The 22,633-nt window shown below is 35.5% G+C and overlaps 3 protein-coding genes across 10 annotated transcripts; all 3 read left to right on the forward strand.

The window, feature by feature from the left end:
- Positions 1-564: 564 nt before the first annotated feature.
- Positions 565-4,604, forward strand: LOC113045465 (pentraxin-related protein PTX3-like). The gene is made up of 3 exons (XM_026205858.1): positions 565-891; positions 1,811-2,368; positions 3,092-4,604. Exons 1-3 carry the CDS (start codon positions 717-719, stop codon positions 3,706-3,708), a joined length of 1,350 nt encoding a protein of 449 aa, XP_026061643.1. The 5' UTR covers positions 565-716; the 3' UTR covers positions 3,709-4,604.
- A 1,732-nt stretch (positions 4,605-6,336) lies between these two features.
- On the forward strand, positions 6,337-15,116 carry LOC113045464 (Golgi integral membrane protein 4-like). Of its 8 annotated transcripts, XM_026205852.1 has the most exons (15): positions 6,337-6,858; positions 8,141-8,215; positions 8,365-8,441; positions 8,551-8,604; positions 8,712-8,862; positions 9,002-9,084; positions 9,398-9,481; positions 11,655-11,816; positions 12,157-12,199; positions 12,272-12,490; positions 12,843-12,913; positions 13,372-13,509; positions 14,335-14,391; positions 14,496-14,585; positions 14,756-15,116. In XM_026205852.1, the coding sequence occupies exons 1-15, from the start codon at positions 6,672-6,674 to the stop codon at positions 14,843-14,845; spliced, it is 1,581 nt and encodes a 526-aa protein (XP_026061637.1). In that variant the 5' UTR covers positions 6,337-6,671; the 3' UTR covers positions 14,846-15,116. The 8 variants fall into 8 exon arrangements, with proteins under 8 accessions (XP_026061637.1, XP_026061635.1, XP_026061640.1 ...); XM_026205850.1 differs by having other exon boundaries at positions 6,338-6,858; positions 12,157-12,490; XM_026205851.1 differs by having other exon boundaries at positions 6,339-6,858; positions 8,392-8,441; positions 12,157-12,490.
- Positions 15,117-15,729: 613 nt separating this feature from the next.
- Positions 15,730-22,331, forward strand: LOC113045467 (programmed cell death protein 10). The gene is made up of 8 exons (XM_026205859.1): positions 15,730-15,899; positions 16,727-16,888; positions 17,320-17,373; positions 17,542-17,659; positions 17,787-17,913; positions 18,413-18,491; positions 21,292-21,374; positions 21,533-22,331. Exons 2-8 carry the CDS (start codon positions 16,799-16,801, stop codon positions 21,612-21,614), a joined length of 633 nt encoding a protein of 210 aa, XP_026061644.1. The 5' UTR covers positions 15,730-15,899; positions 16,727-16,798; the 3' UTR covers positions 21,615-22,331.
- The last annotated feature ends 302 nt before the right edge of the window (positions 22,332-22,633 follow it).

Raw genomic sequence — 22,633 nt, forward strand, 5'->3', positions numbered from 1 at the left:
ATTGACCCAAAATAAACGTTCTATCATATTTTACTCAACCTCATGTCATACCAAACCTATATGATTTTCTTTCTTCTGTGGAACGCAAAAATATCTCATGTTTTTTGATTACGTGTGGACCCCACTGACATTCATCGTGGAGGACAATCTTCAGAATATCCTATTTTGTGTTCATAAAGGTTTGGAATGACATGACGGTGACTAATCACTGGCAAAACTGTCATTTTTGGCTGATCTATCCCTTTAAGAACCAGATGTAAAAGAGGATTCTCCCATATTCAAGTGCTGAATAGTGATAAGAAAGATATAAATGGATAGGCTAAATCCTGGACAACATACAAAGGAAAGCTCCCTCTGGAGACATTATAGCTACTCCCATAAGATCAAACATACTTTTGCCCTAATCTCTCTCCTTATGCTTCCACTTTGACCTGAGACCTCCTTTGGGGAGATCCAACCTCTTTCCTACTTTTCCTTTCCACACCCACATGACAGTTTCTTGCCCAACCAGCAGCAGAGGCTGTGACATTTGAGTACATCACATATGCTGCCCACCTCCAACAAAGTATTACTCACATTGTGACAGCCCTGCTCTGAGGGCTGTTTTTAAAAGAGCTTGCTCAGCCTTATGTACGCTCAGTGGGTTTGCAGACACATGAGGGACAACGGCTGTGTGGCTGTGGAACATCTGATTTACTTCAAAATAATCTGATTACATGCAGGGGCAGACTAACATACACACCAGCCTTAACATCAGAATGTGTGCGCCCGGGGCCCTGCTGGCCCTCTGCCTGCCCTGCTTTTTGAGTGGGAATGTGTTTGGTTATGAATATGGAGAGGATTACTCTGATTCCTACTATAATGAAATCTCCAATGGTGAGCGCCTGCAAAGTAAGTATTTTCAGTTCCAGATGTCTCTTCATTTTTATTTATACATGCAGCTGTAGTGACATTTTGCTTTTCATCTGACTTTTTTAAAATAATCATGACTGCATCAGAAATAATTTTAAAACAGAATGACTGAATAAAGGGTAAGCTGAATTGTTTTGTTAAATTTCAGGTTAAAATTGATAAAAGGAAACATACAAGGTGCTTATAATTATTTCACTAGATTTTTGTCTTCATTTGATATTTTAGATGTGATAAATTAATATAAAATGATTTTTTACATTTATGCTTTTCACAAGATTTAAATGTTGTGACAAATTCAAGAACAATATTCCATAAAACCTCTCAAATTATAATGTCATAAAAGTTGCTCACACATCATTATAAAAAAGCTAAATATTTCTGTTAAAGGTTTTAAATGTAGTTACAGAAGCATATGGCAACTTTCGACAAATATTTAATGTCAACAACCCAAATACATTTAAATATCTGTATTTTTAATTCACAGTGCTATGAAAGCATAATGTCATGATTCATGACCTTTAGCTTTCAAAAATACAAAAGTGTTGACAGGTTTCATGACATTTGACTTTTGCATACCTTTCCACTGACACTTTCCTGCAAAGCCAAGCCTGGAGCTAGAACATTTTAACCAGAGGATGCTTATGAGCATCAAAAGTTATTCATTTTCAGAGAACTTGTCTCTGAGAATTTAGCAAAGAGGCAGTTAGTATTCCTTGTGGCCACTACAAAACCTTTAGCGGCAGCCCTGGGGAAAAAAAATGACAACAAACCACAATGTTATTCATGACAAGAACATTTTGTTTCGTATTATTATATGATGTATGAAGGTATTACCTTTTAAAAAATTGGTTATGTTGCACCAGCACAGAGCAGTAAAAAGCATACTCTTTGTTCACAGCAGGAGCAACACAAATTCCCTGTCCGCCTCAAGACCTTTCACGCTGGGACAAACTTTTTGTCATGCTGGAGGACTCTCAAATGAAGCAAGACATGCTCTTGAATCAGAATGAAGACATGGTTAAGGCGGAGATGGACTCCATTCGGAAGGAGCTCCATAAGCTTAACAACAACAAAGTGTGCGTCCAGGCCTCAGAAAACACCTGTAAATGTATAAGTGAACAGATGAACGGCAATCTGAACCAAGCCATGGAGCAGCTCAGAGAGGCTGCAGACACTTATCAAGCCCAAAACAACGAGACGCTGCTGCAGCTCATTCAGTTCAGCAGGAACCAGGCCACCCGTCTCACCAAACTGGAGAGCAGCTCACTGCTGGGAGCAGGTCTGGGGCAAGTGGCCATGAAGTCGTTCTCCACTTATCAAAAGGAACAAGAAGCAATCAATGCAGATGGCGGAAAGCTGGAGAGAGCGCTTATGGCCACCGTTGCGGATCTCCAAACGGTACATGCCCAGCTGGCCCTTTTCCAACGAACAACAGCACATCGGTTTCTGCCCTCAGGTAGATGTTTCAAGGAAAACCAAACTATGATTTTACTGTTTTTGTTTGAATAATTGAATACACTTTATTCATTTGCAAAGGGCAGTTTGCTTAAGGGCATTCGGAACTGACAGAGCCGACCAACACTGTCTATTTATCTTATCCACAACCAGGCTGAATATAGTTAAACAAAAGACAGTAAAAACATTTATATTTATATCATATATTTTACGTTATTAAAAAGAAGAGACCAAAAGTGACAGTAAAGACATTTATATTCTAACAAAAGATTTCAATTTCAAATAAATGTTGTCCTTCAGAACTTTTTTTATTCATCAAAAGAATCTTGAAAAAATGTTTTAAAAGGCCTTTACTAAATAACCGAGCACAACTGAAATCTGAAATAATGGCTGCTGCAAATTCATCTTTGCAATCAAAAGATGTTTTTTAACAAATTAACAATAGTTATTGAAATGTGATAAAATTTTATTTCAATATTACCATTTTTACTGTATTTTTTTATCAAATGAATGCAGCTTTGGTGAGCATAATATACTTATTTCAAAAACATAAAAAAAAACAACGATTCCAAACTTTGAACTTATAACACAAAGTGTAATATAAAACATCTGTGGCCTTGAGAAATGATAAATAAATACTTTTCAAACACTGTACTTTGTTAGTATTTGCATGATGATTCAATGCAGTAATGAATCTTTAATTTCTTGCTCACTCTGTTTTTAGGCTGTGAAATGGCTTTATTATTCCCAATGCGCTCCAAACACATCTTCGCAGAAGTAATACCCTCCATGTCCATGTCCGTACAATCATTCACCATCTGTCTGTGGGCCAAAGTGACTCAGACTCTGAATAAAACAGTGCTTTTCTCTTACGGAACCAAGAAAAACCCTCAAGAGCTCCAGCTTCTTTTGGCAAGACACTCAGTGCTCCTCACGGTAGGCGGTGAGACCCATCTAGTGGAAGCTCACAATGTAGTAACAGATGGGCAGTGGGGACACTTCTGTGCAGCTTGGAGCTCAGAGCAGGGGCTGGCCGCTTTGTGGGCGAATGGAGAGAATGTTGCCAGAGTGCCTGGAGTAGCAGAAGGGCACGTTTTGCCCATTAATGGGTTCATTCTGCTCGGACAGGAGCGCAGCCGCTCGGGTGTCTACAGAGATCTGGACTCATCAGTTGCATTCACAGGAAAAATGACAGGGGTGAACATGTGGGACCATGTGCTGGACGCAGGGAGGATTAAAGAGTTCGCCAATCAAGACGGATCCTGTGATAGCCGTGGGAATGTGATTGGATGGGGCGTTTCAGAAATCATTCCACATGGTGGCTCTCAGTATATCAACTGACACTGCACCAGTATACACTGCAATACAGTCTTGTACATAAAGTAATATTACATTGTACATCATCAAAGATTTTGTATTTAACTTCTTCTTCATTCCAAATAGAAAGCACTGCTAAAAGGAGTAGTTCTCTCAAAAGAGAAAATGTCGTATTTACTCAACCTCAGGCCATCCAAGATGTATGGGACTGTCTTTCATCAGTAGAACAGTAAAGAAGATTTTTAGTTGAACCCATGTTTTTTTTTTTTTACTCTAAAAAGTGTAAAAAAAAAATTGACCTATATTTTACGACTCACCAAGGACCATGGTTTCAGCTAAAAATCTTCTGTACTATTCTTTTGTTCTTTTTGAGTGAACTATTCCTTTAAAGGGATAATCTACACAAAAATAAAATTTCTGCCTCATTTACTCACCCTTATGTCATAAATGATTTTCCCCCATTTGGAACACAAACATATATTTTGATACATTTCTCAGTGGGGCACAATGGAAAAACAGCTGAAACATTCTAAAAAATACCTTAATAATAAATACAATATAAAAATAAAAAAACATGACACAAATTTCATTTTTGGATGATTATCTCTTTAACCTTAAAACACTGTACAATAAAACAAATAAAATGGTTTAATTAAAATGGTTTTTAATTTTAGCTTTTAGTACAATTGCATTACCATGTAAATAAATTAGTTAAATGAGTAAAAATTTAATAAATTCTAGTGGTGTGGCTCAGTGAGGATAATTCATAGACTATACAAATATAAGAAATGTTTCTCTGTTGTTCCAAATTTTTATTTGAATGACTTAAGGTGGGGCAAGCCTGGATTTATTTACATCACCATGCTGGAAATTACTGTTTACCTTGGTCACCAATAATTAAAAACAGATTTTCCCTCTTATATTGTTTTTTGGTAATTTACAATGTTTGTCTGGTGTATTGCTGTATAGGTGTTGCTCATGACTATTGGTCCAGTCTGACCACAAATCACATAAAATGAACCCAAACAAGGCGTGTGCTTTAACCATAGTGACAGTAACTCTGAAATGTCACCCACATGTGTACATATAATGATTGTTACACTGAGAAGTATTTTCCAGTGGTTTGTGAGACATACAGTCAGAATAGCCCTCCCAAGTTAAATTACCTAACTTTGTCCTGTCATGCTTAAAATAGGCTATATTTAACTTTATTATTTATTATCAAAGCCTAACACATCAGTATCAATGACTGTACAAATCGATGTATATCACTTGCTATTTCTGTATTACAATAATCATTGTATCATAAAATGTTGCTATAGTTTTGAAACATGACAATTTAGATATTTTTTTGTTTGGCATATCGAAAACAACATTGTTCAAGTTATTACATTTATATAGCTCAGAATTATTTGGAAATCCATCAGCTCAAAAACAAAGAGGTTACACTATATGTGAATTTGTAGCATTTCTTTGGATTTTTAATTTTTAAGAAAGTCTATCAAAACACAGGTCAGATGCTTAAGTCACAGCAGGATTATTTTGATGAAAGAAGTGTTGAAATTGTTGTGATAAAACTTTGAAAAGACGTATGACAAATCATACATACAATACAAAGGTTGCACGGTGACAAAGGAAATCTTTAGGATCCTTCTTTGCCTGCCATTCACCCAAGAACAAGGGGTCAATATGACTACTTCACATTCTTTTTCTTCCCTTTAGCTTGCTTTCCAGCTTATAGAAGTGAACAGCATGTATATCATTCGTCTCATCTTATTGTTTATAAGAGGTCTAAGGCAGTGGATACATCACACCTGACTGGCTCTTCAGCTTTCCAGCACATTCGATGGTCTCCTTCCAGCCATCAACCCATGTACTCCAGTCCACATTCTCAACCCAGATAACAGCAGCAGACTGAGCAGAAGTATTGTCAGGTCTGGAATCTCTGCTGCCAAAGAGAAAAGTTCAACCATTTTTGCATTAGTTGGTACCCAAAGTTCTTTTAGCAGCACAGCTGGCATGATGGCGGATCAGCTTTCTAAAGCTCCTCTGCTCCTGAACTCTTCTCTCAGGGGCCGGCTTCTCTTCCTGACCCCAGTCTACTTCATTCCACTTGTTCCAGGACATCAAATAGTTATCGTCGGCCCATGAGACAGAGGACTGAAAAGAACTAGTCTCAGCAGACTGCCTTCTGTCAGTTTATAGCTATTTACTTTCCTGAATTTCACGTACTTTTATTTCTAGTAGCCATGAGAATAAAACTACATTTTTATTGTTTGTAATTTCATCTTGTAGTTTTTTTTAGTTGTGTACCTACATAAAAAACTGTTATGAATTAGTTATAGCAATACAATAGTTTTACTTTATAAATGAGCATATACATTTATATTTCAAATCAGCAATGTTTAAAAGTTCACAGTATTTCTTCACCATAAAACGCTAATAAAAACAATAGCCTGAATGTCGGGGAATTTATGTGGTAGCAGTTGTAGCCTAACGCCTTTCAGAAAACATATAATAAATTATTTGTGCCCATAGGTGAGAAAACACTGTTTTATAAGAATATATAATATTGTGGATAGATTTCTGATGCAGATTAATCTCTTTTGAGTACAGTAACCGAAGTACGTCAACGTGCTGGCCTCTAGGTGGCACTGTAACGCTACTCAAAAGGGAGGAGTTGGTTAGCAGCAACTCACAATAATGATAGTCCTTTGTGAATGACACGTATGAAAGTTTTGAAAAAGCCAATTCATAGCCATTAGTCGGACTTACTTTTTCCGTAAGGGATAAGTAGCCTGTAATTAGGGCTAACTCGAGAAGTCTAGGCGAACTCAACTGGTGCGTCCATTAAAGGGACAGCATCGCGAGGAGAAAAAAAATCTAATAAACAGACGGATCATGTGGCTTTCCTAAACATTTACGTTACTGAAGAAGAATCGGATGGCATATAGTCTTTACTGTCTACTCAAGAAGAGGAGGAAAGTATGGGGAAAGGAATTTGTTCGAGACGACAGAGAAGAATATTTCAGTCTTTCCTGCTTCTCATCTTCGTCTGCGGGACGTTGTACGCCTTCATGATCTCATATGAGATGCATAAAGAGCTGAAAAAGACCGAGGCGACGGCTTTGAAGTACCAGCAGCATCAAGAGTCACTTTCTGCGCAGCTGCAAGGTAGAAAATTAATGAAAAAGACCCTACAGCGAAGGCACTTTGTATAAGATGTTTGAGTGGGGCTTATCTGATTGATTTGAGATATCTGATGCATGCCTACGGAGATTTCTTTTGAAAATGTTTTGGCCTGTTTTATTAATTCCTCTTATCCAAGCCTAATAGTTGGTGCATAATAATTGACAAGCATCAGAACAACAAGATTTTCTTGTGAACAAGATTCCTTGAGAATACTTATTTGTTTTCACTTGATGGCAATGCTTTCTGCCCTTTAAGCTTTTGAATGGGGTCCTTTGACAAACATCGGGTAACACCACACTGAGGATTTTCACCTTTCTGTGCCAGATCATTGTGTTTATTATATCAAAGTGAAGAACATAAAACCAAATCACATTTCTGTCCTAAAAACAAACAAACATATCTTGCATAAAATAACTTGAATATTTACAACTGGACTTTTTACATTGTGAAATAATTTTCAGGACAATTAAGGTAATTTTACTCCTATATTCTAATCACTGTATAGTTTATTGTATTCTCTTTCTACTTTTTTCCCCAGTAATGATTCTCATTACTGTAATGCAGCCATTTAATGTACTGCAGTAAAGAGATTTTTTTTTATTAAAAAATAATTAGCTTTAATTCATTAAAGGCAGTACAGGAAAATACTATGATAAAATAAATTAATGTATATATGAATATATTTAATTAAATTTTAATTTAAGTCATTCCAATGAGAATGAGATTTTCATTACAGTAATGATTTGGGGATGAAATCACCTAAAACATCCTGAAAATAATATCATTAAAAAATTAAAGGAAAATTAGAGTATATGTTTTAAGGGGAGTCGTGGCCTATTGGTTTGAGATCTTAAATCCTAACCATAGGGTTGTGGGTTCGAATCTCGGGCCGGTAATACCACGACTTGGGTGCCCTTGATCAAGGCATTGAACCCCCAACTGCTCCCTGGGTGCCGCAGCATAAATGGTTGCCCACTGCTCCGGGGGTGTGTTCACAGTGTGTGTGTGTGTTCAGTGCACTTTGGATGGGTTAAATGTCACTTTTTTTTTTCCATAGTAAACATGTATGTGTACATGTATATATGTATCTACATTTAAGCAACCATATGTCATCAATATTTATTTTATTTATATATGTAACTTAAACTTAACTTAAAAAAAATCTATTTATATGTTTTTGTAATTCCACAAAGCTGATAATTTCATATATTTACATTCTAAAAAAATAATATTATACAATAATATTTTTTCTTTCTCTTTTCAGTGGTATATGAGCATCATTCTAAACTAGAGAAATCCCTCCAGAAAGAAAGACTTGAGCATAAGAAGGCTGAAGAGGGTAATGTCCTGTTCATTTGCACAATAATTGATTTCCTGATATACACAGCCCACTTAATCTGGATGCGATTTGATAATGACGAGAGATAATGAATGATAATGAATCCAGGTTGTGCTGAATGCAGTCTGCTTCACGTTTGTTTTTAAAAGCCTCTATTGATTGTCAATACATCGTAGATTTGCTTGTGTTTAAGCGGGAATCACAGAAAGCCCTCAACAAAGAAAAGGTAATTTAAAACTTATGGTGTTTTGATGACTAATGATGTATAAACATGGTATAGCTACTGTCAGATGTTGTGGATGCATAATAACTTACAGTTTTGTTTGACCTAACAGCAAGAATCAGCCTATCGACTGAATGCTCTGCATACAGAGCATCAAATACTGAAGGTGAGATGGAATAATGGAGGTTTAAAAAAAAAAAAATTATTAGTATTTTAATTGTGGATGATGTTAAATATAGCAATTCTCATATCGTTTGCATACCACTAAATCAGTCCCAGCATGAAGACTTGAAGATGCAATATTATGAACTTCAAGAGAAGCACCAGAATCAAGGGCAGGACCATGAACGTGTTCTGGATGAGCACAGGTTGGAAATAGACAATCTGCAGAGGGAGAAGGAGATTGAAATTTCCAGACTGAAAGGTGAATCTGTGTGCTACTCTTCTATGTGTTCAGAGTAATCCGATTTAAAGATCAGGCCAAATCCATTTCCAGACATATAAAATGCACCTGACCACATACATTTGCTAGAGTCTTTCATCACCAGATTTCCCCCTTGTAGAGAATGTGTACAACCTTCAAGAGGAGAACAGACAGCTGCGGAAATCTCATCAGGACATCTACACACAGTTACATGATGTGCAGGTCAGAGAAACTACAAAGGATTCTGTGATGCATTGTGTGATTAGAGTTTCAAGGAAGTTTGAGTTTGCATGTAGTAGTTCAGTTAAGGACAGGGAATATGGTAGTCAACATTTGAAGTGGCTCAAAACCTTTCATCAAAGTTGTTTAACTAAACCTAAAACTAAAATGTGTTCTTGTGTTAGGACAACTTGGATTAACTAATGCTGACTACTGTATTGCTGTTCAGTTTGTAATCCTAAAACCTGGACTTTTACTATTCTAACCGTTACTGAAATTACAGTTAAGAGTGTTTATTTCTTCCTCATCATTTCAGGAACAGCACAAGAACCTGCGAGCTTCAAAAGATCATCTCTCACTCACATTACAAGACCATAAAAATGCACTTGTTGCTGCCGAGGTAACACACAGTCATGACCACTGCTTTAAGTTTGTGTGTATCATGCTTGAAGTCAATCACATTTGCCACCGCAACACCTTTAACAAATACAAAAACAAATTGGCAAATAAAATAAAACAAAAATGATTGCTTGGTATCCCAATCCTTAACATTTAATATACTGTGTTTGCTATTAATTTAAGAAAACACAAATTTTATGTTTGTGACGGTGTGGTCAAGATAAACAACTGTTAAAGACGGTGTACACTACCGTTCAAAAGTTTGGGGTTTGTAAGATTGTTTTGAAAGAGGTCTCTTATGCTCACAAAGGCTGCATTTGTTAGATAAATACAGTAAAAAGAGCAATATTGTTAAATATCATTACAATTTATTCTGTTTTAATATATTTCATAATGTAATTTACTCCAAAGCTGGTTTTTCAGCAGCATTACCGCAGTCTTCAGTGTCACATGATCCTTCAGAAATCATTTACTTATTAATTTTGGAAACATTCATTTTCTTTGGATCAGTTTAATGCATCCTAATGCACCTATATTAGTTTTTTCTCTCAAAGATTTTTATTGACCCTTAAACTTTTTAACCTACTAATCATGTTCTCATCTCATTTCATGCCATCTCACCCCACAAAGACAGCTTAAATGTGCAGAGAGATGTGAAATGGAGTTAAGTTTGTTGGAAACACCTGCCTAGCGATGTGTACATCTTAAGCATGTCTTAAGTCTCTTATTATGGTTGCTCTTTTTCTTTGCCTTAGGCCATCTCAAGCTGTAAATACTACCGATGTGTCACCCTGGCATTTGACCATGTGTGAGTGATGCATGTTTGCCTGCTATTAACATTTTAATACTGACATTATATCTGACCGGATATACAGAGCTGTGTAAAAGTTTTTGCCCCATTCCTGTATTTTTTCCCCCCTTTTTTGCATATGTGTCACACTTAAATGCGTCAGATCATCAAATTAATATTACTATTTCACAAAGATAATTTAAGTAAATACAAAAAGCAGTTTTTAAATGATTTCATTTATTAAGCATGATTAAAGAGCAACACACCATGCCGTAATCTAAAGAAATTTAGGAACAGATGAGAAACAAAGTAGTTGACATGTATCAATCTGGAAAGGGTTATAAAGCCATTTAAAAGGCTTTGGGACACCAGCGAACCAAGATCAGAGCCATGATCCACAAATGGAGAAACTTGTAACAGTGTTGAATGTGGTGATCAACAGTAAGAAAGAGACAGCATCCACAGGAGAGTTCTAAGGCTAACGCCACTGCTGACCAAAAAGAACACAAAGGCTCGTCTCACATCTGCCCCAAAATATCTTGGCTTATGCATCAGGACAGTGATCCCAAACACGCCAGCAAGTCCACCTCTGAATGGCTCAAGAAAAATAAAATTAAGGTTTTGGAGTAGCCAAGTGAAAGTCCGGACTTAAATCCGATTTAGATGCTTTGGCATGACAGTCCTTTCATGCTCGAAACCCTACCAATGTGGCTGAATTGAAACAACTCTATGGCCAAAGAGTGGGCCAAAATTCCTCCACAGCGATGTGAAAAACGCAGTGGCAGTTAACGCAAATGATTGATTGCAGTTGTTTCTGCAAAGGGCGGCACGAGTTATTACTGTAGATTTACGGAGCATTTACTTTTTCATGTAGTGCCAGGCAGGTTTTTTCCCTTAATAAATTAAATCATTATTTATAAAAACTGAATTTTGTATTAACTCGGGTTATATTTGTGTAATATTTTAATTGGTTTAATGATCTGAATCATTCAAGTGTGACATACAAAAAAAAAAAAGTCAGCATTTTTGCCGGATTCTAATGTCCCACTGTGACACATTCTAACATGTAAACTACTTATTCTCTTTCACCTTGCATTGTAGAAATAATAGTGTCATGCCGTATAAAACATTGTTCTCAAATAAAACTGGGGAATCTGTTTTATAACAATTATTTATGAAGGTTAGAATATATAACATTATAAATTAAGTACATTTTCTCCTTGGCTGTTTATTTAATTTATGTTCTACAGTCTTTGTGCTGAGTTTGCATCTTTTTCTCGTAGAGTCAGCTCTCAATCTATTTGACTTTCATTACCCAATCTATGCAATACAAAGTATCACTTGAGAAATTTTAATTCCATCCTAATTCAATGTTTGAATAAAGCTTCAGGTGGATGAGCTGAGGCGCTTAAAGGAGAATCGCAATAAAGCATCCAGTGCAGGCCGCGAGGCTAAAATCTATAAATTTGCCACTGAACGCACCCGCAGCTATATACTGAAGACAGTAGAGCACCTAAATGAGGAGCTGCATAATAAGCCTATTCAGGTACAGAAGGAAATGTAACCTACAACGTTAACTTATTTACTATTTGGCTTTTTGCTTTTATTAATAAAGAAGCCTATGGATTAGTCTACTGTAGACATGAATGTATGCTGTTCACACTCTCGCGTCACAAATGGATTAAGTCTTAATCCTTTTTTGAAATTATTCTGACTTTCTATTGCAGTTGAAGTATATATTCAAAGGCCATTTGGGCTAGTTTGTCAACTCCAGGATGAGATGACTCACATAACCTAATAATGTAAATGTGTGACTGTGGCTAATGCAAGTGTCTTATCATCAGGCCACACCACACTTTGGTCATACGGATGTTTCTCCTTTACAGGTGGAAGGATATGAGGAAAATGGAAAAGGTTTATCCCCTCAAGGTGTGTTGGAAATTGAAAATAACAATGCAACCAAAGTGGCAATGAAGCAGCCTCGGCAAATTGATATTTTAGCTGAGGGAAACGGCAAGAAAGAGGAGAGGAGCACATCAAAGGATAGAGGAGGAGAGGATAAGGGGGAAAAGGCAGTGCTGGAACATTCCTTATCAAACCCAGAAGAGCTGGGCATTAACCCTAGCAACACGCTAAGCCAAAGCCCCGGGAAACAGACACAGACAGAGCCACTTCACAGAACCAAAGGACACTTTGAGGCTTTGGATCCAGTTATTGCTGGTAAGGAAGGATATTTTTGTGGCAGGTATAGAGTTTTCTGATTCCGCTGTATTTTATGAAGCTAAGGGTTCAAGCACAAAAGTGCAAAGTGCTACCAAGCTGAGATTTGAACTGACAACATTTAAATCAAAACACTGATGTTATTATGCTGAAAAACATTTTTTTTTACCCATGAAATTGCCGTTAAATTTCACAAATTACAAAAAAAAAGGTAAGTAACATATAAATGAAACATAAAATTACTAAGTAGATAACCTAAAGTAGTATTTTCTTGTAAAACAAAAATCTGTGTTTTTTTACAGCTTTGAAAAATAATTTTTACAGTTTAGTTTTCATTTCTGTTGAAATACAGGTAATGCTGTGCAAGCACACCATGTTATGGCTGGACGAGAAGATGTAAAGGAGATGCAAAAGCTTGAAAAGGTGTGTCTGATAATGCGGTGTGTGTTTTATTATATATAATGTCTCAGTGTCTTTTTTTGATCTGCATTTGCAAATTTTCCTCTTTGCAGTAAGAACTGCATGATCAGACATGAAAGAGGCCTAAAACAGATTTGAAAAGATCAATGTTTGTTTACGCTGTTCAGAAATTAGATCTGTGTCACATGTAGAGAGGAAAAAACTGATCCGGACCACTTACACAGCGAGTGAATGACAAATTGCATGCAGAGTCATAAATTAATTATTCAATAACATCAAGGCAGTGTGGCGTAAACACTGTGGCTGCGCTTTCTCTGTATTATTTCTCGAAAAGCTCAATTATTTGACTTTGAAGTGCAAATTGCAATTTCTTTAAAGTTTTATCACAGGAAAGTATATCATTTGAAGTTTAAGATTTCTATTAATGACTTCTTCTCTCTTGAAATGACTCTTTTGAGCAGGGCATAGGAGAAATAAACCTGAACTCTTTGAATGAGGCCAACAATCAGAAAGAAGATGAATTTGAAGAGGCAGAAGAAGAGAGCGAGTACAAGAGCAATGCGAATAAGATCAGGCCTGAAGAGGATGAGCAGCTTGTGGTGAGCTAACAAGAAGGATACAGACAAGCTCCTCTTCTAATATTCATGGAATAAAGTCTGCAGTGATACTGACCTCTGACATTTGTACAAGTTTGATTTATTTTGCCAAGGGATTTTCTTTAATTTATCATTATTTTGCATATTGAACATACACTACTGTTCAAACATCTGGGGTCAGTCAGATGATTTTTTTTTTTTTTTTTTTTTGAGAGATGAATTTTATTCAGCAAGGAAACTGATCAAAACTGATTGTAATGCCCTTTACATTTTCACAAAAAATATATATATATTTCAAATAAATGCAGTTAATGTTTTAAATGTTCAGTTGGCGAAAGAATTCTGAAAATATCATGATTTCTACAGAAAAAAAAAATTGATAACAAAAACACTGAAGACACTGTGACACCGAGCAATGATGCTGAAAAGTTAACTTTGCCATCATAGGAATAAATAATGTTTTAAAATATATTAAAATAAAAGCAGTTATTTTCAATTGTAACTATTTCACAGAATTAGTTTCACAGTTTTTAGTGTATTTTTGATCAAACAAATGCAGCCTTGTCTAAAAAAACACTTCAGCACTTTAATAACTTAAGCAAATCTTTAAATTAACATCCATTTTATAATGTATAGCAAATCTTTAAATTAACATCCATTTTATAATGTACATATATATATATTAGTGATTTATTTTTTCGTTTAGACAAAAAAGTAAATAAATAAATGTAAAACCTGTTGACAAAGTTGCTGTTAGTAGTTTCAGCAAACAAACTAAACCCACTGGTATGGAACGATAAGCAGATTACTGATTGACTATATCAATAGGTGGCAGGCAATCCCGAGCAGCAAGAGGACCAGCTGGATGAGCAATATGAGGATGAGGTGAGGGAATACAGGCATTGATGGACTGGTGTGCTGAGGAAGTGATACAAAATGCTACATGAAAAATGACTTGTTCTCATCATCCCCACTGCAACATCCATTAGACTCTTGATGACTCAGTGCATGACAGACAGAAGAGAGCAGAAGAGGAAGAGAGTGAAGAAGATCCCTACAGTGAGCGTAATGGAGCACAGGTCAGCCAACTGCTTAAGAAGGCCTTTCCTATCAATCAAGAATTATAACTCTGTACTTCAGCTGAAAATGCAGAGCAGTGTCTTTAGAATGTAAATGCACAGAATGTTAGACCGGCTAAGTGCATTTTGAGCACAGAAGATTTGAAATATGAAAAAATGTTTTGTTTCAGGGCCATGGTAAACTGAATGAAAACCCAGAAGCTGAAAAAGATGCCAATCAGATGGAAAGCTTCCAAGAAAAACTGATAAAAAGAGGGTGAAGAAGAGCTTAGGGAAAGAAATCAAAAGCCTGAGATGTGGAGGGGACTGATTCTAGTTTCTGATGAGTGGCTTTACACGTTTCTCCTTGCAACAACTGTGATCCCTTTTTTTCTTCTTTTTTTTAAGTGACTACTTATGCAAGAGCCTTGTACTTCCAAGTACAAGGATTTGTTTAGCATTCATATTTAATCAAAGCATTGTATCTTTTTGATCTTACGGATATGAAATGGCACCCTGCTGAATACAAATAAGTAAACTTTTGATTTCTTATGTCAGTGAGTAGTTGAATGATTTCATATAGGCAAATACTATTCATTTTTTAATATTCCCTCAGTTCTGTACTTCAGATTTTTAAGGTTAAAATTTTTTTATTATTACACTTATTAAAAGTAGTAATGTAGTAAAATGGATAACAAGTTCAATTGTAAATGATTTTCAAATGTTTCTTTTTACCTTTTTGTACTTTTTGTCTGGTATGTCGATTTCATCTCAAAACCTAAAGCACATCTGGACATTAAATTGTTATGCTTCTCAGTATGAACCTTAAATAATTTGAACATGTGGTCATAAAATGTACTTTTTATTATTACACTATATTTTGAAATATTTACATTAAACCAAATCAGGGATTTTTATTTTTTAATTTTTTTTTATTAATTAAATTCATGATTAATGTGGGTTCTTTTTTTTCATCTTCACCCCTTATAGTTTTGTCTTTTCTTAACTACTCATACTATTATTATTTTCTTAACTACTCATATAATATTATTATTTTTTGCGAATAAAACGCTGCATGTTTACTGTTTTGCAAATAAAAAGGTCACTTTTTTCTACAGTAATTTACATTATATTCAATAAGGTACAGTCTTCTCGTCTGGTTGGTCAGGAGACGGAAGTCGTCAGCTTTCTAGCTCACGCAGAAAACTTCCGACTTCCGAAGTTGAAAAATAAAAAACAAAAAAACAACACAGCTACATTTTGCTAGCTAAGCTTCAAGGAAATCTTTATTACTTACCCTTCAGCTGTGGGACGTGCGGGCGAAGACGAGAGCGGGTATTTTTGTTAAGATTGTGATATATTAAATGTATGGACGTCGAAATGAACAGATCTGTCTGCTAACTTTGATAGCCAGCCTGTTCATTTTTGGCTATGAAGGAGTTAGCTAGGCTGTTAACTCTAAGAAACACTTGAGAAATAAGCTTGAATAATGTCAGAATGAGTAATGTTTTATTTGGCTTTTGGCGGTTTAAACACAGCTAAGCTGAACCGAAAGGAGCCGAAGGGATTGTGACAAAGATGCTATAAAAACATTTGCTTCAAGTCTGTTGTAATGGACGGGTTAGCAGGTTAAATAATTAAACATAGTTCTTCTAGCTTGGACTATCTAGGCTACATTTGTGACAAAAACAAGGTGTCAACGTTAGATTGTGTCAGATGACGTCGATGTTATGTCATGCATGTTAGCAGTCAAGTTTGACTGAGGAAACCATTCCTGTAAAATATATATGTATATTTTACATAATATATAAATAAGGTATATATAATTCATTAAAATAGTTACATTGAGAAAGGCTTGATCAGAATATTTATTTAAATGCAGTAAGAGTTATATAATTAATTGTATCTTCTTAATTGCACCTCAGAGTAAAAATACTAATAATTTAATGTTACTGAATTTTTTTTAAAGTCATATTCTCTTAGCTGTCACTAATAGTGTGTTCAAAACTTCCAAGTAGTAACATTTTTTTATATTTAAACTGTTAAATTATGAAATGTAAATCTTTTAATGTAGAAAATTTGTCATGAAATAAATTGTTATGAGTTGAGAGAATACATTTTTGATATCCATTAATTTAATGTATTCCTTCCAAACCTTGTAGTGTGCTTGAGAGAACTGAGTGAACTGTGTGGCTCAACTGCCCATTTTTACCTGAGGTGGGCCTCCATTGAGGATGACAATGGAAGAGATGAAGAATGAAGCTGAGACAAATTCAATAGTCTCTATGACATTATATGCAGTCATGTATCCAGTCTTCAATGAGGTATTGAGATTTACAATTCAGTATAAATGAATATGTAGTTTATTGACCATATAAACATGTTATGTTTACATTTGTATGATGGAACTTGCTGTCAAATTATGGATTTTATCTTTGATTCAATTAATTATTTATTTATCTACCATTTTTTTTCCTTTGTTCTCTGCACACTTATAAATTTGTGTTTTTTTTTATCCATGTTAAATACAAAGTTTAAAAGAATAGCATTTATTTTTAAAATATAAATCTTTTATAACATTATACTTATCTTTATTGTTACTTTTGATAAGTGAATTGCATACTTGATAAATATTTATGAAAAAAGTTTTACTGACCACAACATTTTTAGCAGTGGTGTGGCTTAATGCAGTTAATATTACATCATAAAGAATGTGAATATGAAATATTTGATTTTGAATTTGTTCATCTGACAGTTGGAGAGGATAAACCTGTCAGCAGCACAGACGTTGCGGGCAGCATTTATCAAAGTAAGACTTCCTGAAAGTGTCCGTTCGTCATTCATCAATAAATTAATTTACTTTTTCTGATATGTTATCTCGCTTCATTTTTTAAAAAACGATTAATTTCATGCTTAACATAATATAAGGTTTACTGATGTGAGTTTAATGCTCTTCAATCGACGCCACCCTCTCAAGGCAGAGAAGGAGAACCCAGGCCTCACTCAGGATATCATCATGAAGATACTGGAGAAGAAGAGCGTGGAGATCAACTTCACAGAGTCACTACTGCGCATGGCTGCAGATGACGTGGAAGGTAAAAAAACATGATTTGCTTCTGGTACAGTCTGTAATTCTGGACCTTTCCTACACTCAAATGTTAATAAAATAATGACTTTCTGTAGTATCTGAACCAAAGATGTTTTGTGATTCATATTTCACAGAGTACATGATTGAAAGACCAGAGCAGGAATTCCAGGACCTAAACGAGAAAGCACGAGGCCTCAAACATATCTTGAGTAAAATCCCAGATGAGATCAACGACAGAGTGCGATTTCTACAGACCATAAAGTGAGGATCCTGTCCCATGTTTTTGCCTTGATGGCATAGTGGTTAAAGATCTGCCCTGGTAATCTGTATGGCACTTAACCTCCAGTCACTCCAGAGGGATTGTCCCAGTAAAAAGTGTACTTTATGTCACTTAGGATAAAAGCATCTGCTAAATGAATACTTATGTTGTACTTACTTCAAACTAGAGTAATGATCACGCAATAACTGCAGTCGAAATCGTTTGGAGCCTATAGAGTTTTCTCCCCTTATAGTCTTGCTTAAAGTCTAGTGCTTTAGTTTTAATCAAGCAATCAGCCAACAATTAATCGACTAAGGGATCTCACATAGCTGACAATACCATGGCTACATAGACCTCAGGAGATGTTCAAACGTGAAAGATTTGTAGACATTTTAATGGGCCTCTCCTCTGTTATCTTGCCACTATCTGCTGACTGCTGAGTCAGTGCTTCCCTGTTCATAAACGTATTCATCACTTCTGACCCCTCACTGATTTCCACAGAGACATCGCCAGTGCCATAAAAGAGCTGCTGGACACAGTCAACAATGTGTTTAAGAAATATCAGTATCAGAATCGCAGGGTAAGTATTTCTTCTTTCTTGAAGTATTTCTTCTTGAATCTTGAACCATTTCACTGGTATTATGCTTGGAAGAACCAGGACATATTTTTTTATGTAACACTGATTGTATTTGTTTGCAAGAAGAAAGTCATACACGCAGAGGATGAGAAAGTCATGGGGTAATTTTCATTCTTGGAAGTCCAGGGATTTTCTTTGCGATTAATTTCTAATGCTTTTATCACGGTATACAGTATTATCACGATATTGAAATTTCATTTAAAAAAGTGGTCATAATACAGTATAACAGGTTTAATAACTTTTTTCTTATTACAAAAATAACTATGCAATAAAGCAATACAGAAAAATATATAAAGTTAAAAGTTTTACACAGATTAAAGTGTAAAAGAACTATGAAGTCCAATAGTTATCACTTTACAATAAGATCTCTTTAGTTAACCTTAGATAATGCATTAACATTCACAATGAGAAATAGTTACATTTGCTACATAAGTCATTTATCTTTGTTAAAAAAAATCTCTTAGTTCGTTAGCTTATTAAATGACACAGTTGCAGCTTTCAATTTCAGCAACGTGTTACATATTGTAATACGTAAGATTAATGAATGTTTAGAAGATTTTTTCTTTGGCAGTTTGTTAATTAATGAATTAACTAATGTTAACTAAAGAAGTAAAGTGTGAATAAACAATAAAGAATCAAAACACTTTCAAACAATATCTAGGACATGTTGTAGTCCAGATTAAAATGTAAAAATGTGATGAACAACACAGCAAATCCACAAATCTTAATGGCTATTTAAATACGTCTTAGGCCTGGTTCACACGGGACGATTTTAAAATTGTCGGCCGATTTTCCAAACCTGAGAGACCCCACACACGGCGATAAAAAATCACAGGTCTAACATTTTTGGTCTACAGTGTGTGGTGTGCAGCCACACGGAAAAATCAACACATCACACAAGAAACCGATTTGACTCCCGAGCATTCCCATGTCAGACGGGAAATCTCGCAAAATTCCTCGAGATCAAACGTGACTTCAGAGTAAACAATCATGGTGGACGAAGAGGATGCAAACACGAGACATTTATATGAATGAATGTTATGGTCATGCTAGCGATGGGTAACGTTGCTGTAGATAAACTTTACCTGGTATTTCAAGTGCAGCAGCAATTTCTGCCCAATTCCTCTCCTTGTCATATCGGTTATGATATTCTTTACACGAAACGTTGTACAAACATTCACGGTGTTGCCACAGGTCGACGAGTTGGTCCTCCATCTCCGACGTCCACCGGACTTTCTGGTGCGCCATTCCGCCGGCTGTTTTGATTTTGTTTCCCGGTATGTCCTCACCGCCTCGTCACCTCGCTTTCTGACTGGCTACACGCCACAGTCCACAGGCTGCGTCATGGTTTGTCCTCGGGGGACACCACACACGAGAAGAAATCGGGCCAAATAAATCCAACATGTTGGATATCACCGATTTGAGATCGGAGCGGTGCCGACGTCCTTCTGAGCAGAGGAGAGCAGTCTTAACACACCACACACGGCAGGAATATTTGATCAGATTATTTTACGATAATTGGAGCATCCTAAAATTGTCGGAAGGGGGGAATCGGGGCTAAAATCGGCCTAATTATCCTGCCGTGTGAACCAGCCTTTAGAAAGTAGAGCAGCTGCTTTATTTATGGGGTTTCCAGGATAAGGTCTGCATTTTCTGCAGTTTAGCGCCATCTTCTGTCGGAGAGTGAATGTGCTTTCATTCAGCACATGTTCCGTCATCCAGTTAATGGGAAAGTATTCTTAAAATGCATTCCAAATTCTGAATAATTTGTAATATATAATTATTCATGGTATTTAGAAGTGCCCACGATAACAATATTGTGCATATTCATTACTGTGGTGTATCACACTACCAAATACCAGCACTTCTACTTAGAACTATTCCTTGAGATTAATAATTCACCCAAAAATGAAAATTTTGAAAGAATGTAAACCCTCAGGTCATGATGTAGGTGAGATTGTTTCTTCAATGATACGTAGCATTACGTCACTTGCTCATCAGTGGATCCTCTGTAGTGAATGGGTGCCATCAGAATGAGTCCAAACAGCTGATAAACAAAAAAAGCTTATGTTTATTATTACGGTTTATGAACTCAACAGTTTAAAAATAAAACACCTTGATGATGGATTTCTGAGAAAAGAAAACATTATTTTGATGTCTTTATCATCTGTTTTTAAAAAGTAACATCTTGGATGGGCTGAAGGTGCGTAAATATTCAGAAAATTTGGGTGAACTGTTCCTTTAAGCTCTATTGATAGTGCTTATAAATACATTTCAAATCTTTTCTTGAAAAAAAAAATGTAGCTTGCAGTGAGACACTTGCAGTGGAATCTTTCCAATTCATAAATGTTAGAATACTCATTGTAGTAATAGAGCCACAAGTCGTAAACATTATGTGTGTTAACATGATTTTAATGTGAAGAAAATAATTTACTAACCTTTTCTGTGTAAATGTTAATCTAATTATACTTTGTTACAATTTTGCTGCAACGACAGCCTAATGGCTAAAACCTTTAAATGACTTGACTAATGACTCATTTTTGTTTTAAAACTTTTGTTTGAAATGTAAGTGCTTTTATAAAATAAGCTTCACATTTATTTTTAATCATAAGAAAATGCCTCACTTTAACCTTGATCTCCTTTTTTTGCACAATCAACAGTATGTCACAAATGCTGCTAGTTAAGCTCAGTTTTTTTTTCCCTTAATAACCAAATATTAACATTTTAACTTTTTTTTTCCCAGGCACTTGAACACCAAAAGAAGGAGTTTGTGAAGTACTCCAAAAGCTTCAGTGATACACTGAAAACATACTTCAAAGATGGAAAGTAAGCAAGCAGACAGTGACGGATGTCTTTTTAAAGTGCAGTGCTTATGCTTCTAGCAGACATCTGTTTTACAGATCTTCTATGAAAGTACATTTCTCTGTGAAAAATGATCAGCCAGTTGATGTCCTGAGCAGTGACTTTCTCTTTCCCATCTACAGGGCAATAAACGTCTTTATCAGTGCCAACAGACTTATCCACCAAACTAACTTGATACTACAGACGTTCAAAACCGTGGCCTAGGAGATGGAGCTGTGACGTGTGCGGGAGTGTGGAGCCAGTTATGTTTAATATACAAAGATTTTTGTATTTTAAAAGTATAATTTATCAACTTTGCCTCATTTAAAGGAACTTGTTCAAGTTCAAGACACGTTCATTTACTCTTACCTAAAAAATTATGATTTTTACCCTTACTGACAGCTTCATTACCTTTTTCTTTTACTATTGTTCCGATCAAACGAAAGCCAAAAGACTTTGCGCCTTAAAGTGTCATGCAACATTCCATATTCAAAGTGTAAATATTAGTATTCTTTCTTTGTCATTGAGACATAAAGAACAAGAATAGGAATAAATTATGTATTTAACAGATATTTGGTTATAAATGTTCAATAAATAGTTTCCAAATGTTTAATATTCTCGGGAGTCTTGGGAGGTTTTTAATTTATTCAATTAATATATCCCCACAGCTACACTAAGGAAGTTAAAAACACAGCTTTTATGAAGTCTGCTCTGTAATGTACATAAAGAAGCACAGTTAATGGAAGAGCTGTTTGACTTTCTATGCGTTTAAGTGGATATTTAATGGTCTGCGAGTAGATGCAGAAGAGGGTGTCCTAGGCTGAAAGATGCTGAGTAGTCTAATTGGGTCACCCAACCTCATAATGTTATTAGTTTTGAAACTGAAAACCAAAACATGCATATTTGCTGTCATGTACAAAAATACACTACTGTTCAAAAATGTGTTGCTTGTCATTTATTTTTCTTATTCTTAAGAAGCCTCTTATTCTCACCAAGGCTGCATTTATTTAATAAAAACAAAATACAGCAAAAAGGTAATATGAAATATTGCAATTAAGAAGTTTTCATTTTTTCTTTTTTTTGTAATTTTTTAATTATTCCAGTTATTTGCAAAGCTGTTTTTAGCAGCCATTACTCTAATCTTAAACATTAATAAGAATTATATCAGAAGGATCTGGCGACACTTAAGAATCTTAAGTGTCGCCAGATCCTTCTGATATAATTCTTATTAATGTTGAAAACAG

The sequence above is a fragment of the Carassius auratus genome, chromosome 27, assembly GCF_003368295.1.
Source record: "Carassius auratus strain Wakin chromosome 27, ASM336829v1, whole genome shotgun sequence".
Classification (NCBI taxonomy): Eukaryota; Metazoa; Chordata; class Actinopteri; order Cypriniformes; family Cyprinidae; genus Carassius; species Carassius auratus.